At 41.5% G+C, this 18755-nt stretch overlaps 1 protein-coding gene across 5 annotated transcripts in view; it reads left to right on the forward strand.

Annotated features, from left to right (window-relative positions):
- The window catches only part of ARHGAP24 (Rho GTPase activating protein 24), an 833428-nt gene that overhangs the window by 749691 nt on the left and 64982 nt on the right, over positions 1–18755 (forward strand). For 4 of the 5 annotated variants that reach the window (XM_033914713.1, XM_033914704.1, XM_033914721.1 and 1 more), the window contains one exon: positions 8662–8869. In XM_033914713.1, the coding sequence (XP_033770604.1) occupies positions 8662–8869 (208 nt within the window). Of the gene's footprint in view, positions 1–5717; positions 5830–8661; positions 8870–18755 lie in introns of those variants that run through there. The other variant, XM_033914742.1, reaches the window with a different exon arrangement.

Consider the following 18755-nt stretch of genomic DNA (forward strand, 5'->3'; position numbering starts at 1 on the left):
GTTCTCGGGCAGAAACACTGCACATTCCAACTAAACAGCCATGTATGAAAACTGCCCATAACATTTTGTTTTCTACCTGGCTATTGATCTTTAGTTGCTGATAAGAACATAAGAATAGCCTTACTAGGTCAGACCAAGGTGGTCCATCAAGCCCATTTTTGTTTCTTTTTAACTATGATCAAAGAAGACGGCACCAATTATTCTGGTGGACAATCTAGGTCACTAGTATCTGGCAAAAACCCAAAGAGTAGCAATATTCCATGCTACCGATCCAGGGCAAGCAGTGGCTTCACCAATGTCTTAATAACTAGGGTTGCCAGATTTTCCAGTCGGAAAATCCGGACCCTTAGACCCACCTCCAGGCTTGCCCTAGCTCCGGCCTTCCCCCCCCCCCCCCCCCCCTGCCCGATGCGATTTGAGGAGGCTTTTCAAAACTCGGACAAAGTGCCTCAACCTTGCAGTTCTGGGCAAATTACAAAAGATCCTTTAAACTCTTGTGAATCATACTACACTCTTAAACACTTGGCTAAAGCACAAGTTAATATATCCAAATGGATGTAATGGAGAAATACGAAGGATCTCAAGCGCTCACAGCTATAAGCCTGATGTATATTTCAAGCTAATAACCACAGGGTGAGCTATCATTGGTCCTGTATATTCTCCTTTTTCTTCAATCTTTATCAAAACACTTTAACTTCTTTAATATTTTAAATACTTTGCAAGTCTTATTTTAAATTATGTACTGGTCTTCATTTATTAAATAGTACTCTCCCATTTAGGAATATAGTTATGAAGTACTTAGCTTCACAACGACGGAAGATCTCCGTTTTGCTCATACTATATTTAGAGGAGCTTCATCAGGAAAAGCACCAGCAATAGCACTACAAATAAAACAAGACAATACTTAAATTTAAATTATGATAAATACTTTTAGTACTTACTTGCACTAATAAACGCTCTATGGCGATGCCTTCGGTTACACTTTAAGACGTTTAAGACGGCGATGAATAAGACAGGCATATTGTATCCTAGTAATACGGAGCCTTTCACTAGTCTTTTGAATTTTGTCTTTATAATGCCGCCAGTACAAACAAGTACGTTATATAAGTGAGGTTCAAGCAGAGGGTTAGGTCACAATAAGCTTAGGAATTGGAAAGGTGAAATAATTGATTTTGTAGAGTAGTTATAACATTCAATATCCCGCTTTTTATTAGGTTTAGGAATAAATCCTGTTAATAAGTTTATATATATTTAAAAAAAGTCGGGTATTTTAAAGTGTAACCGAAGGCATCGCCATAGAGCATTTATTAGTGCAAGTAAGTACTAAAAGTATTTATCATAATTTAAATTTAAGTATTGTCTTGTTTTATTTGTAGTGCTATTGCTGGTGCTTTTCCTGATGAAGCTCCTCTAAATATAGTATGAGCAAAACGGAGATCTTCCGTCGTCGTGAAGCTAAGTACTTCATAACTATATTCCTAAATGGGAGAGTACTATTTAATAAATGAAGACCAGTACATAATTTAAAATAAGACTTGCAAAGTATTTAAAATATTAAAGAAGTTAAAGTGTTTTGATAAAGATTGAAGAAAAAGGAGAATATACAGGACCAATGATAGCTCACCCTGTGGTTATTAGCTTGAAATATACATCAGGCTTACAGCTGTGAGCGCTTGAGATCCTTCGTATTTCTCCATTACATCCATTTGGATATATTAACTTGTGCTTTAGCCAAGTGTTTAAGAGTGTAGCGGATTACAAAAGAGACAACTGGACATTTCCAGGATAATTACAGAGAGAATTCTGGTCATTTCCAGGAGAAGTTACAAGAATAATGGAGCTGTATATTTCAAGAGCTACAAGATGCTGTACAAATAGGAAATAGTGCAGATCCAGTATATATACCGTTAGGGAAGCAGTTGACATGCTTGAGGCTAAAGAGAAGGGAACTGGAGGAGGGGGGAGTTGCGTTGAGGGGGGTCTGTTTGGGGTTAAGCCATCTGTATAAATTTTTTGAATAGGTGGGTTTTGATTTTTGCGAAAATATTTGTAGTCGTTTGTTGTTATCAGCAGGTTGGAGATAGTGTGGTCCAGTTTCGCTGCATGCGTCGCCAGCAGACTGTCAAATATCTTCTTGCACTGGGTGCCTTTGAAATGGGGGGTAGGTAAAAGGGGTCTTAAATAGGGGAATTAAATAGTACATACCTGTTTATATGGTAGCAGCAGATGTTATGGCCAGTCCTACTAGAGCAGCGAGCCTATATCTGGTGTAGCCTGCTAGCTGGTGCAGCGGACTCCAGAGAAGGGGACTAGGCCCATATCCACTGTAACTAGTACACTTGGGGTGGATAGTGTGAGCCCTCCAAAACCTACTGTAACAACATATAGGTGACACCTGCAGGCATATGGGCTATTGGGGTGGTATACAGTTGGGGATGGTAAGTTTTACATGAGTTTTGAAGGGCACACCATACAAAGTAAGGGAATTATGATGAAATGTGTACCTGGGAACTTTTATGTGAAGTTCACTGCAGTGCCCCCTAGAGTACCCCACTACTCTGCTGGGATGTCTGTGTGGTCTATCTGCTAACAATTCTGGTCCCTCCTATGTCGAATTTATGGTATAAAGTGTGAACTCACCAAAACCCTACTGTACTGACATATAAGTACACCTGCAGGCATAAGGGATATTGGGGTGGAATACAGTTGGGTACAGTAGATTTTGGGTGAGTTTTAGAGGGCTCCCCATACACTATAAGGGAGTTTTGGTGAAATGTGTACCTTGGACCCTTTATGTGAAACTCATTGCAATGCCCCCTAGGGTGCTCCACTATTCTTGCTGGGATGTCTATGTGGCCAGTCTACTAAAAATGCTGATTCCTCCTATATCCCAATGGCTTATTTTGTACATTTTTCTTTTGGGCTTTTTTTTTTCAAAAATAGTCAAAAAAGATAGTTGCATTAAGGGTGAACACGTATAGAAAGGTCATTTTCAAAAAAAAAAAAAAAAGTAAGATGTTTTGCGGTTTCAAAAATGGTCATTTTTTTTCTACCCGATTTTTGGACACACCTCACAAAACGACCAAGCTTGGACTTTGACATCATATCGAAAACAGCCCTCTCTATATCCTGCCTTTAAAAAACACAGCGACAAAATGGTTCACATATCTAATATGCTTCAAGAAACAAAAAATAATTATACTCTGAGATAAACAACACTTCCAAGGTCACACAAGCAACAGTTGTGCCAGCTTAAAGGCTTACAGATCTGTATTGAGAAATTTCTCCCCAACAATACTCATTACCTACTGGCACAGCAATAAATCTATGAAGTAAAATTGTGAAAAAAAAAACTGTATGTGATAAAAGAAAACAAAGAACAGTTCTGGAATCAATATAAAAAAGGGTTCATAGACAATTGCGCACAAGACAATCGCGCGCGGACAAAGAGGCGCAAGACAAATGAGCGCAAGACAATTGAGCGCGAAGACAACCTAGCATAAGACATTTGAGCGCAAGACAATTACATGATATATTGAAAACGCAAAGAGTCAAGGGAACCATACTGAAAACGCGTTGACGTGATCACGTGTTAACGTGCTGGACATGCGCGTGTCCTTCGTTCACCAGGCGCCATCTAGGGGCGCGCTGAATTGTCATTGCGCTCAGTTATCTTTGCGCTTAATTGTCTCGCGCTCAGTTGTCGTTGCGCTCAATTGTCTTGCGTGGAGATATCCTTGCGCTCAATTGTCTTGCGTGCAATTGTGTTTGCGCGCTACTGTCTTTGCGCTGAGTTGGCCACGCGTTTTTGTCTGCGCGCGATTGTCTTGCGCGCAATTGACCTGTCACCTAAAAAAGTGAGGTAATATCACATATTAGTTATCAGTCATCTGAAATCATGCAGACTAGTGTAATTAAACACTGCCTCAAGAAGTTCAACACCATCTTAAACAAAAACCAAGACCCAAGACTTAAATCATATTTACCCCATGCGCAAATTATACTGGTAAGTTTTTTAAAAGATTTTAAACCACCATCCCTCAATTTTATTTTATTTTTTTCATAATTTTGTTTTCCACATTATTTTAAAACATATTGGAATAGAAATTCTATGAGTGTCGGAGCGTTTAGTGCTCCGGCCCACAGTAGAAATCTCTACTGTAGCTTAGTAAAAGGGAGGAGGCCTAACTTTAGGCACCTCTTATGGAATTTCCCCCTAAATGCTAAAACAAAACAAAAATGATTCTTTTGTATAGGACTAACTTAATCCATTTCTTGAGCAGTTTTCAAGATCTACATTCCTTCCGTCAAATCTCAAAAAAGACTAAGGGCTCCTTTTACTAAGGTGCGCTAGCGTTTTTAGCGCTCGCAGCAGATTAGCGCGCGCTAACCCCATGCTACGTGGCTAGAACTAACGCCAGCTCAATGCTGGCGTTAGCGTCTAGTGCCCGCGGCATTGTGGCGCGCATTAAAGCCCTTACGCAGCTTAGCGAAAGGAGCCCTAAGAAGAAGGTATCTCAGCCGATATTCATCTTTATTTAACTGACCAAAAACAGCACAGACCCATTAAATAGCACTTAGCAGGGAAAATGTGAATATTCGGCATGACATAACCAGTTATTTCTGCTGAATATTCGCAGTTAGTGGCTAAAAGTTAACTGGCTATTTCATGTGACAACCGGCAAGTTTCAGCATTGAGTGTCTAAGTGTGGTGGCCAAATCAAACCGTGTAAATAGCAGTTTTATCTCGTATAAACTTAATTGGTCAGCACTGAATATTGATTTAACCAGTTAACTTTTAGTGGCCCCCCCCCCCAAAAAAAGGATATTCAATGCCAGTCACTGGAAACATCTGGCATTGAATATCCGCAGTCAGCGCCGACTGTAGGAGTTATCCAGGCTGCCTCCCAGTGGCTGAATATTGTGTCTAAATCAGGGGTGTCCAACCTGTGGCCCGAGGGCCGCAGGTGGCCCCGTGAAGTATTTTGTGCGGCCCCAGTCGAGGGCGATGCAGTGTTTTCCTCTGCTGCCCCCAGGTGTTTACCATCTTGCTGGCTCCCTCCTCTGTCTTGCTGCAGCGTTTGCGCATTTGTGCGGCCCCAGAAACATTTTTTTCAGCCAATGCGGCCCAGGGAAGCCAAAAGGTTGGACACCCCTGGTCTAAATGTTAAAATTCCACACATAGCAGTCAGTATTCTTTAACCTGGGTACATCCCTGATCCTCCCAAGCCCTTCTTCCTACATCCACACTCCCCTTGCAATTATAAACTATAGACTTCAGGTATTAACATTATAGAAAAGCAATTAAGTGCATTTACATGTGTAACTGCAAATTAAGGTCAATAATCACCAATTATTGGTTGTTAATGTCAATTTGCACCTATTTAGGCAATCAAATTATGCACAGAACTGGCACCATTCTAAGAGCTGTGCATACAATATTCAAGCTAAGTGCAAAAATATGCATGATAGAAAGAAGGGACATGGGTTTGGTTGACTGGATGTCCAAACTGTTGTCTTTCAGATTCAGAACGCCAAACTAGTGCTTCTCCTTGCATTTTCTCATCTCGTCTCTCAGCTCCTTCTCTCCTCTTTCCCTTCCTCTTCTCATCCTCCCTTCCACTTGCTTTTCTTCTCCTTGTCTTCTGCTTCCTTGTTTTCGTTTTCTTTTTTTTTTCACAGTTTAATTTTTTTCTTTCCCTCTCTTTTTTTTTTGTTGGACGTGAAATTGATGTCCTTGAAATATATCCACGAGCTGACTGAACGAGTCTTAATTATAGCATTCATGAGCAGGTGGCACCAGAAGAAGCAGCTGTGGCTTATCAAAAGGTGACCATGAAGGACAAGCCAGGAGTGCAGAAAAACTGTTTCAGACTCTTAGAAAACCCATTCATTTGTGGCATTGGACAGTAAACTCCACATAGGCATCACTATTGATTTAATCTTGTACAGACTAGAAGGCTATGGATGTTAACATGAAAGGACGATACTTACACTACTATGCCTGAAAAGACAAAAATATGCACTGACACATTTATCAATTTGCCACTCGGATATCAGCACTCTGCTGCCAATTTAGGGGCACAGATATCAACATGGGGTACCATTAAGACGGGTTAATTTACCACTACCTCATGTTATTGTATTATCGGTTCTATCTCACGAAAAGAGACCTAGCTCCTAATAACTGGGGTTAACAGTAAAATTATATGTCATAACAGTAGCCCACGTTAATAACTTCCCCCTTACTCCAGTGCAGGTTATCCTTCAAGTAGAAATTGAGATTTGAGAAAAGACTTAGGGCTCCTTTTACAAAGGTGCGCTAGTGTTTTTAACGCACTCATCGGATTAGCGTACGCTAGCTGAAAATCTACCGCCTACTCAAAAGGTGGCACGTGCTATTCTGCGCGTTAAGGCCTTAGCGCGGCTTTGTAAAAGGAGCCCTTAGGGCTAGATTCACTAAGCCCACTGATCAAGTTCTGACCACTTAGCGACCCCTTTGCGACCTGATTTCCCTCCAACCCGATTCACTAACCTCTGTCCTGATCATCCTCCAATCTGCGCATGCAAATGAGGGGGAATGGCATTCAAATGTAGGCAAGAAGTGATTCTCTAAAAAAAAAAAAAACCAACACTGCCTGGGCTGGCCGATCAACAAAGAAGCGACTGCTAGGGACCAGTCGTTCATGTCATTTCCGACTGCTCTGCCCCAAATCTCCTGCTCTCTGCCCCGAAGCCCCGATTCTCCTGCCGCCCTGCTCTGCCCCGAATCTCCAGCCCGATTCTCCTGCCCCGATTTTCCCTGACTCTCCTGACCTTCCCCACTGTGCAAGCCCATGGTTTTAACCCATGGGTTTAAAGTGGGTTAAAACCACGGGCTCGCAAAAATGTATAAAACAGTAAAAAAAAAGTAAAATTTAGCTCTGCTTGGCACGTAGGGCCAGCGCATGCGCAGACCATCTATGGATGGTCTGTGCATGTGTTGGGATCACTAGAGAGCAATCCAGGCAGGCGGTTGGGGGCGTGATTCTGATCGCCCTCATTTGCATGAGGGTGATTTGTGAATCAGCCCTCCAGTCACGGATCCGATCCGTGCCCCTAGACAGCATTGGATGAAATAACTTTTTAAACACTGTGTTTCTTACTCCAAAGACAAATATGCTTTTCTATCCTGTTGGATACATTTAGCCTCTCATAGCATAATTTTGTGCATCCAATTTCATGCTTAGTGTCCAAAATTGCGCACACAAGTTATCCAAGTAAATTAATTGACAAATTAGCTGTTAAGTGGCACTCATTTGCAGTTACGTATATAACTGCACTTTAGTCAGTATTCTATGGGCTAAATTCACAAAGGGCACAGATCGAATCCAATCCGTGAGGGATCCGATCCGATGAGGGCAATCGGAATCATGCTCCCATCTGACTGTCGGGATTGCTCTCTAGATGGTCTGCGCTTGCTTAAGAGCAGCGACCTTTTTTAACTTTTTAATCTTGCTATTTGTAGTTTTTCTTCATGAGCCCGTGGTTTTAACTCGCTTTAAACCCGCAGGTTAAAACCATGGGCTCGTAGTGAAGGGGAAGGGCAGGAGAGTCGAGGGTGAGAGAAGAGAGGCGAGTCACGGCTGCAGGAGAGATTTGGGGCAGGCAGGAGAGAGCAGGAGATTCAAGGCTAACAGCAGAGAAACCGGGCAGAGAGCTGGGTGGCAGAAATCAGGGAGGTCGGAAAGGACCTCAACGATTGGTCCTCAGCTGTCGCTTAATTTTGGATCGGCCAGCCCAGCTGGTGCTGCTTTTTTATTTTAGTGAATCGCTTCCTGCCTGCATTTGAATGCCATGCCCCCCTCATTTGCATGCGTGGATCGGAGGACGATCGGGACAGAGGTTGGTGAATCGGATCGTAAAGGGGTGGTTAAGTGGTCGGAAGTTGATCGGTGGGCTTAGTGAATGTAGCCCTATAACTTTACTGGCAGATTCTATAAGAGATGACTAAAGTTAAATGCCTAGATTGGCACAACTAGCCAATTTTGGTGCCTAACGGTTATTTCATTAGTTTAATTGGCACTGATAATAAGTAGTTAGCACCTTGTAATTGGCTTAAAATTAATTGGGTAGTAGGCACCTTCAGGCAGGCGCCTAGGATAAGGCACCTCCTGGAAAGTAGGCATGGTTAGAGGCGGATCATGAGTGGATTGTGAGCGCGTCTGTTTTGGACTTATTCGTCAGTATTTATACCAAGAAAACTGTGGCGTAAATGGGGTGTTCCAAAGGTTTCAGATGCCTACTGGCGCCGAATTCCCCTTAAGGCACCACCAGGTCCGATTCTATAAATGGTGCCTAACTTAAGATTGACATGTGTTACGCACTGTGTTCCTAGGTGCCTATGGGTTAGATGCCGTTTATAGAATTGAACCCTTAGTATGCAAATTCTATAGTGTGTAACTGCAAAGGAGTGTACTCACTCAGCTGCCCTTCACTATCTCTCTTCACTTATCCCCCCCCCATGATATCCCCACCCCGTGAGCTCCGCTCAGCTGGTAAGTCCCTCCTATCTGTGCCCCTCTTTTCAACTGCCAACTCCAGACTCTGTGTGTGTGTAGGGTGTTGTTTTGGGTTTTTTTTTTAATCCCATTGTTTTTTGTGTATTTGTAACCCAAACAGGTATTTTTGGTCAGAAGCTGGAAGATACAGTTCGGTATGAAAAGAGATATGGCGAGCGTCTGGCACCCATGTTGGTGGAACAGTGTGTGGATTTTATCAGACAGCATGGACTGAAGGAAGAGGGACTTTTCAGACTCCCAGGCCAGGCAAACCTTGTTAAGGAGTTACAGGATGCCTTTGACTGTGGAGAGAAGCCGTCTTTTGACAGGTAAAATGTTAAAATACATAATATATCATACCCCATAAGAAAAATAGGACAAATAAAAAAAGAAAACCAAAATTCCCCCCTGGTTGAATATATTTTTGCTTTTTATCATAATAGATCTGATTCTAGAATCTAGGGCAATGTGCCGCAAACTTTTTGAAGACGTGGGATACTGAATGTGGGGCTGCAGCTGGAGGTCATCCAGAAATGCATGGACGTCGACACAATGATGTCACGCGCATTTGTGACATCATCATGTTGATGTACGTGCATGTACAGATGCCCTCCAGATATGGCCCTGGGCTTCCTATTACCACTGGTTGGGGGTGGGGAGAGTGATGGAGTGCAGAGTGGAGAGACGCCAGCGCTGGCTGACTGCCCACAGGAAGTGCCTCTCGCCGTGAGAGGCACATCCTGTAAGCAATCAGCCGGCACTGGCGCTTCTCCTCCTCACTGGTGTCTCGCAGCACACCTGGCATCTGCCACGACACACTAGTATGCCGTGGCACACAGTTTGCGATACACTGATCTAGAGTGATGTAAATGGGCAAATGCCAAAGCTTAATTTTTAGGGAAAAAAAAAAAGTGGGGGCGAGGGAGAAACAGAGCGAACACATCAGGGTCTGGAATGAGTTGTGGTGAGCTCTAGAGGGGAGGAAATGGTAACGAGGGGAGCAAGACAGGAAATGGTAGTGAGGGGAGGGGGAAGGTGGAAAGGGCAAGTGAGGGGCTTGAGTTCAGTAGTGGCAGCTGCTGCAGAACCTTTAGCAGGCATGGGAATGTCTATCGCTCTCAAGCACAGCAAGAAGCGATAGCTAGTTGGCACTTCTTTTAGGAAAAGTAATTTATTATAGATCACCAATGTACTTTTTCCAAATTCTTTAAATTACACAAATGAAGGAATGGGCAGTATATACCACAACTTTCTCTGTTTTAAAGTGTTCTTGAAGTTGACATGAAAATTTTAACTCCATGACCTGTGTGTATATATTGTGCACTAAAGAGGAGAAAAGCTACAGAACAAGCCAAAAATAAACCCCAAAGGGAGGAAAAAGCTTCAGAAACTGACCCTCCCACCACCACAGAAGTGGCTTAAGGTGTTCAGGCAAAAACCTCATAGGCATAAAAAACCCCAAAAGAGCGGTACAGTTTAGGGGTGAAGAACTTTTGTGCACAAAAGAGGAGTGGGAACTTGGATTGGATAGTATGTGATGATCTTAAGGTGGCCAAACAGGTTGAAAAGATGATGGCGAAAGCTAGAAGGATGCTTGGGTGCATAGAAACATAGTAGATGACGGCAGATAAAGACCCGAATGGTCCATCCAGTCTACCCAACCTGATTCAATTTAAATTTTTTCTTCTTAGCTATTTCTGGGCAAGAATCCAAATCTCTACCCGATACTGTGCTTGGATTCCAACTGCCAAAATCTCCGTCAAAACCTACTCCAGCCCATCTACACCCTCCCAGCCAGTGAAGCCCTCTCCAGCCCATCCTCCCCCAAACGGCCATATACAGACACAGATCGTGCAAGTCTGCCCAGTACTGACCTTAGTTCAATATTTAATATTATTTCCTGATTCTAGATCCTCTGTGTTCATCCCACGCTTCTTTGAACTCAGTCACCGTTTTCCTCTCCATAGGGAGAGGAATGGCCATTAGGAAAAGGAGATATTGATGCCTCTGTATAAGACTCTGGTGAAACCTCATTTAGAATATTATGTACAATTCTGGAGACCACACCTCCAAAATGATACAAATAGGATAGAGTTGGTCCATAGGAAGACTTTTAAAATGCTCCGTGGTCTACATCATAAGGCATAGGTGACTCAAAAATTTCAATATATATACTTTGGAGGAAAGGCAGAAGAGGGGAGATATAGAAATATGATGGCAGATAAAGGCCAAATGGTCCATCCAGTCTGCCCATCCGCAATAACCATTATCTCTTCCTCTCTCTAAAAGATCCCATGTGCCTTTCCCAAGCTTTCTTAAATTCAGACACATTCTCTGTCTCCACCACCTCTTCCGGGAGACTGTTCCACGCATCTACCACCCTTTCTGTAAAAAAGTATTTCCTTAGATTACTCCTGAGTTTATCACCACTTAACTTCATCCTATGCCCTCTCATTTCAGAGCTTCCTTTCAAATGAAAGAGACTCAATTTATATGCATGTACATTATGGTATTTAAACGTCTCTATCATATCTCCCCTCTCCCACCTTTCCTACAAAGTATACAGATTGAGATCTTTAAGTCTGTCCCCATACGCCTTATGATGAAGACAATACATCATTTTAGTAGCCTTCTTCTGGACCGACTCCATCCTTTTTATATCTTTTTGAATGTGTGGTCTCCAGAATTGTGCATAATATTCTAAATGAGGTTTCACCAGAGTCTTATACAGAACACGGCAGCTACCAGCTGATTGCTTGACGAAATTCCGCCCACAGGGTGTTTATCTATCTGGCTGCTTTAAATCACTTACAATTTCTTCACAGCATGAGCTTTTCAACTGGACTGCTTTGGGGTTGTTACTTTAAGATACTCATTTTGTTAATGTTTTTGTTTCTGTTTTATTTTGATTTTAGTATATTTTATTTTATTTTTAGTACAAAACACTGATTAGATTGATATATGGATTTTAAATTCGACCATGTGACTCCACTTCTTAAAACTGAACATATTTTTCCTATAACCTACTGAATTCCTTACAAATATAGCAATCACTTTTGTAATTGTTTTCTGGACTCCCTTCCTTTTTACATACGGCCTCTTTTACAAAGCCGCGCTAGTGGCTGCGCTAACGGCCACGAAGCCCATAGAGATTTAAAGGGCTTCGGGGCTGTTCGCTAGCACGGCTTTGTAAAAGAGGCTGATAGTTTTTGGTTCATTTTACTGCACGGAGATCTCTCTGCGCATCAAATCAACATCTCTTGAATGTACCTTCTTTTAGGCAATTATTTCTTGATGTACACAGAAATTCATCATTCTGTTATGGCACCTGCTCTTTGGAACTCTCTCCCTATCTACAGTACTTTCATGAAGAAAAATCCTTTATTACATTTAAGGCCCAATTAAAGGCATTTTACTTCTCTCAAGCATTCTGCTTTTTTTTTCTCCCTTCTCTTATTTTCCTTGCAAACTCTTATTGCAATTTACCATATTGTTTTTCCCCTTAAATGTAATAGTTTGTCTGGTATTGTTTTATTCCCTTATTTTATACTTATTGTAAATCACTTAGATTTTAACATTTTTTTGTTTTATATTTGCACTATATTAAATAAATTGAACTTGAACATACGTTCTTCACCCACTAAACTGTGTCGTTCCCTCGGGTTTTTGCAGCCCAAATGCATGACCTTGCATTTCTTAGCATTAAATTTTAGCTGTCACATTTAAGACTATTCTTCAAGCTTCGCCAGGTCTTTCTTCATGTTATTCACACCATCTTGGGTGTCTACTCTATTGCAGATTATGGTATAGAAACATAGAAACATGATGGCAGATAAGACCTAATGGCCCATCTAGTCTGCCCATCCACAGTAACTATTCTCTCTCTAAGAGATCCTATGAGCCTATCCCAGGCCCACTTGAATTCAGACACAGTCTCTTGTCTCCACCACCTCTTCCGGGAGACTGTTCCACACATCTACCACCCTTTCTTTAAAAAAGTATTTTCTTAGATTACTCCGGAGCCTATCACCTTTTAATAATAATAATAATAATTTTATTTTTATATACCACCCGACCTCATAGTTCTAGGTGGTTCACATACAGTACTAAAAATATACAAACAGTGAATAAAAGTATGAAATCTATAAACAACTAAAATTATACAATAATTGAATAAAATGCATTTGCGAAAATAGATAGATATTCCTTAAAAAGTACAACTGTAAAGTCAATGTGCAAATTTCCAATCCATATTCTGAAACATCAATTTACAAACTTTTCGAATAAATCGGTTTTCAATAGTTTCCTAAAGGACATGTATGAATGGGCCTGAGAAATAATGGAACTTAGCCATGAATCCATTTTACTTGCCTGAAAACCAAGCAATTTATCAAAGAATCTTTTGTAACGACAAGGCTTAATAATCGGGAAAACAAATAAGTATTGCCCTCAAGTTATTCTTTTAGGTTTATATCTTTCAAAACACAGAGACAAGTAATTAGGAGCCATACCAAACAGTACTTTGAAACTGGTGCAACCGAATTTAACTTCATCCTATGCCCTCTCATTCCAGAGCTTCCTTTCAAATGAAAGAGACTCGACTCATGCGCATATACATTGTGTAGGTATTTAAATGTCTATCATATCTCCTCTCTCCCGCCTTTCCTCCAAAGTATAGAGATTGAGATATTTAAGTCTGTCCCCATACGCCTTATGATGAAGACCACGCACCATTTTAATAGCCTTCCTCTGGACAGACTCCACATTTTGAAGTATTTTGGATAGTTTGTGAAAATTATTTCTCTCTCTTTCGGGGATTACTTGATGTAAAGTTATTATCCTTCCTTCTTTGAACTCTACAATTTTTAGCAAATCCCTTTTTGTTTTTTGGATTAGTTGCACACCAGCATTTGCACCAGGTTCCAGTAACTAACCTTAGGAGCCATTTATTGAATTCTCCCCAAGCGCCTATTTTGTCGTGGCAATTGCTTGCAAAATTTACGTTATAGAATAGGACATAAGTCGGCATGCGAGCTCCTAAATTTAGGCATGAGCACTTAGGCTGGTACAAATGCTGGTGCCTTAAGTTGTACTCCTGGCAGAATTCTCTTCGTGCGAGATTGCTTCCATAGATGTGGTTCTCATCAAAGGTAGGCACCAAAAATATAGGTCTTTAAAACCCTGGCCTACGTTTCCGGTTCCTACCTGTAATGAAAGCCTACCTGTAATGAAAGTTGCGATTCTGTAAACAGCGTCACTGCGTGACTGACACATGATCAGTGTCTGTTTATTAGGTGGCCACTGATAATGCTGTAGTTTACAGAATCTGGCCCTAATGGTGTATCTATGTTTCTTTTATATTTTTTTGTTGGTGAGAATGTGTCTTTCCAATTTAAATTATGGCATTCTTTTTCTTTGATGTTGTTATGTGATTTTAACTTGATTGTAAATTTGGTTTGATCTATTTTTTTTTAGCTAAGCATTACAGCAAATCTTTTAATAAACATAACCATGACTTTCAGGGCACTTACACCAGAGGTGCCAATAATTTGCAGTTATGCTAGTATGTATACTAGGATCTCTTCTATAAGGTAGCACCTACATTCCACAGTGCATCACTGCAAGGGGGTTGTACACATGAGTAGAACATGGACAGCAAAAAACAAAAGAAGACAAAACTCTGCACAAAATCCAATGGATAAACAAAGGAGCAGAGAAGACCAGACCTTAAAACTGAAGCTTTGATGTCACCAAGAGGAAGTGGAACACGGGCCATGTTTCGGCTACAAAGCCTGCGTCAGGAGTCCTCAGGTTGTCCACTCAACAATTAGACAATACACATAAGCTAATGTAGCAATCTAATTCAACGAAAGCTCACATTCAAAAGCATCTGAGAGATGCTGTGAAGCCGAAACACAGTCCGTGTCAGGTCCATTTTTTTGTTCCACTTCCTATTGGTGACATCAGAGCTTCAGTTTGTAAGTCTGGTGTTCTCTGCTTCTTTGTTAGAACATGGACAGCTCATGTGTGCGTCATTGGCAATGCATGCAACTTAGAGAATACTATAAACCCATTGGCCTGATCTAAGTGGGTGCTCCTATATTTTGGCACCAAAGCATCTTTACGCTAGTATTCTATAATGGATTAAGCGTGCCTGCATAATATTATAGAACTGGCTCTAAGCGCACCCCATTGTAGCACCTACTGTACATCTTGATGTCAAGTTATCTATACAAGGGGCTGCTGAAAAGTTCTCAACCTAACCATAAAAATTGGAGCAGTCTCTTATCAAGGGCTATACACTTAGTAAAATGGTTTTCCACTTTTTTTGTTCCAGATTTTTCCAACAGAGTGGAAAAAGTGGAAAATTGCTGGACTAAGGGCTCCTTTTACGAAGGCGCATAAGGGCCTTAACACGTGGAATAGCGCGCGCTAAATTGCCATGCACGCTAGCCGCTACCACCTCCTTTTGCGCAGGCGGTAGATTTTCAGCTAGCGCGCACAATAGCACACGCTAATCCGGTGCATGCACTAAACCACTTAGCGCGCCTTCGCAAAAGGAGCCCTAAGTGTATAAGCCCTTGATGGAGACTTCCTCAACTTTGTTGGTTGGGCTGAGAACTTTGCAACGGCCCCTCATAATGAGAAGTGGATGGCATTGAGGACAGACTTCTACTTTCAGGCATAATTTTAAAGTTTCCAAAGTCTGCAAGTGTTTGAGATCTGAGGGGCGGGGGGGGGGGGATGTTTCTCATCAGTTTAAAAGAAAGTGGGATTCGCTATGTAAAATCAAGAATATCTATTTTCTCAATTGCCGGTAAGAATCTCTGGAATTCAATTCCAGGTATAATGAGATTATGCAAAGATCGGATGTATTTCAAGAAATTGTTAAAAACATAATTGTCAGTGGACGCCTTTCTCTAACTCTGTGGTTATTTATTTTAGATTTGAATAATTCTGTATTAAGGAAATTTTGTGGGGGAGACTGATTTATTTGTCTATTGCATTTTACACTGTTTGTTTGTGTTTGAAATTGTGGATGTAAATGCTTTTGTACATTGTTTACATCAATTTAGACGATTCATAAATTTTTTAAAAATAAATAAATAATTTTTTAAAAAATTTTATTTTTTAAATTTTTATTCCACTTTAAATCAAAGCAACTCGTACTTATTATCAGGTGTAAATCTGTGCAACTACATTTCCTGCACATGCTTTTGTTTGTGTTTTTTTACTTAGAAAATTGGGACAGTTGGTAGATTTTGTACCAAGGAAGGCCATTACCAAATTGCCCCCTAGGCTGTTTTGTACATTTTCATTCTTGACTAGTTTTCTGCTTTCTTATCTCTCTGCTGTGACCTTTCTGTGGCTGGGGCACTATTGGTCCATAGGGATCCAGAGCAAATCCTTCACCTTTCCACTCCAATGCTATGTGGTAATACTTCAAACCTGAAGGAGAGCAGATCAGTATTGCTGAAAGTGGATGTTGAATAAGTGCTTTACGTGATAGATTCCTAGAGCGGCATAATTTTTACACACACTAAAAAGTCCCCTGATAGTCATAAAGGTTTTCTCCACGTTCAGTCTGTGTCAGCCTTCACTGTTGAGTGAAGCAAAACCCCGAGGCACTCACCTTGAAGCTTCACCAACTTGCCCACCTCAGTTTAATAGACATGTGACAAGCATATTAAAAGGCTCCACAGGTAACTAGAACATTAATGAATTCTCCCCAAGGCACAGTTTTGCTTTACTCTAAAAATTCAAAATGAATATGTTGGTTATGACAGCTGGTAGTTGGTCTTTTTTTTTTTTAAAAATTATTTATATGATATTAATAGCAACACTTTTTCCATTGTTGCCATGGCAATTTCCTATTACTGCACCAGATGATAAATGTATTTTGAAAAACAGTGATAAACCAGAAATCTACTACATATGAGTGTGTTTGCTATTACTTATACCACTGGAGAGAAACATAAGGGCTGATTCTATAAAAAAAAATTCTATAAACGACATCCCGATTGTAGACAGTGGCAGGTGTCCTACCGCCGTCTCACCAGCCAGTCGGGATGCAGTTGGTTTTGTTTTTTTTTTTTAATGGATGTGGCAAACGACACCTACATTGTAGGTGTCTGTCGTGTGCCTACAGAGATGCATAGGGATGCTTATGGATGACCAAGGCCGGCGTGGGTGTGATTTCCACCGGAATTGGCCTTGAGCGTCCATAAACGTCCCTATGCATCTTCGTTGGCGCAAGATAGACGCTTTAAAGGTAGGCCTGTAAAATGCTGGCCTACATTTAAGATACAAAAAGGAGGCAAAAAATGTCAATAAGGACTCTATGAGTGTGTCTATCAGCTAATCACTCCTAACAAACCAAACCACACAAGTACCAAATATCAATTGAAGGATAGGGGCGCTCTCAGTGTGAGGTTGTTAGCGACGGGAGAACAAACTCCAGCGCTTCCACTTACAAAGACGGAGGTGAATCACCCCGCCTGCACACCATCATCGGGCGTCCCTAGTGTGCAAAATCAACTGTGCAGAATTAATAACAATAAATAAGTCACAAACAGTGAACTAGTGAGAGAGTGAATCAAACTGAAAACCCACTCATAGAGTCCTCCCCAGCCTAATCCCCAAGATACAAAATGAAACCACAGCCAACTTAGCTTTTTAAAGCGAGCCAAATGAAGTCAATGAGCATTGCGGGAGACCAGAATAGTCATAGGATCAACCGGTTTCGGGTGAAACCCTTCATCAGGATCTTAAGGCTGGAGCAGAACCGGCTGGGAGGGAAGCAGGCCTACATTTAAGGCATCTGTTAGGAAAAAAAAAGACGCGATTCTCTAAAATGCACGATTGACCCCTGCTTCTTAGGTGGCTGCAGAGATTGGCATCTGTTAGAGAATCAAGCACATACAGTATATAAATTCTACAAAACAACTATTACTACTACACCTACTAATAGGGTTGCCAGATTTTCCAGAACTAAAATATGAACCCATGACCCCAGCCTGGCCAGTTCTGCCAGTTCCTGCCCAGTTCTACCCCCCCCCCCCTAGCCCCAGCCCCCTCTAAAAGGAGGACATGACCGTGGAAATCCATACATCTGGTAACCCTATCTACTAATATATATCATTTCTATAGCACTGCCAGAAGCACACAGCGTTGTACATTACATTAGCTATGAAGAGACAATCCCTTTTAAACAGAGCTTACAATCTAATCAAGCAGACCAACAGGACAAATGGGGGAAGGGAACAACAGAGGGAGTGACGAAATAGACGTGGGTACTTTACAAGTGGGTTGGAGTTAGGAGTTTAAAGCAGCATCAAAAAAGTGAGTTTTTATCCTGGATATGAATATTGCCAGAGACGAAGCTTGACGTACAGTGCAGTAAGACAGAAGGGATGGAGTCTAGAGTTGGCAGTAGAGGAGGAGGGTACAGTTAGGAGAGACTTACCCAAAGAGTGGAGTTTCATGAGGGGGGGGAGTATAGGAGGATGGAGTCTGGAGTAGGCAGTAGAGAAGAAGGGTACGGAAAGACTTACCCGATAAACGGAGTTCCCGGGGAGGAGTATAAGGAGAGATAAGAGAGGAGGGATACTGAGGAGCTGCAGAGTGAATGCACTTGTAAGTCAACAAGAGGAGTTTGAACTGTATGCGGAAGTGGATAGGGAGCCAATGGAGTGACTTGAAGAGTGGGGATAAGGTGAGCATAGCGACCGTTGTGGAATGTAAACCGTGCATCAGGATTCTGAACAGATTGAAGGGGAGAGAAAAGCAGTTTGCAGTGGTCTAGGCGAGAGGTGATGAGGGTGTGGATAAGGGTTTTAGTAGTATGATCAGATAGAGAAGGTCGGATTTAGATGCACTGGAGACAAAACAACCAGAAGGACGTCCAAAGAGTCAGTTTCAAAAATGCCCACATGGACGTTTTGACTAGTAAGACATCCAAGTGCCGGTTTATGCCGTATTTTGGCCGTTTTTGAAGATGAGCCCCTTAGAGGCCTTAATATGTATACTCTGGATGAAAGGCAGGAGAGAGGGGATATGATAGAGACATTTAAATCCCAAACAATTCCAAAAAATGTCACTCACCAGCAGTGGGCTACCTCTCTAAGATCCAACATTGAAATTCAAAAACAGGTGGAGAAAAAGCTTCAAAAACGTTTGAAGCTGGTGTTTAACTTTTTGGCTGTGAAAGCTGTT

Source organism: Geotrypetes seraphini, chromosome 1, assembly GCF_902459505.1.
Source record: "Geotrypetes seraphini chromosome 1, aGeoSer1.1, whole genome shotgun sequence".
NCBI classification, from domain to species: domain Eukaryota; kingdom Metazoa; phylum Chordata; class Amphibia; order Gymnophiona; family Dermophiidae; genus Geotrypetes; species Geotrypetes seraphini.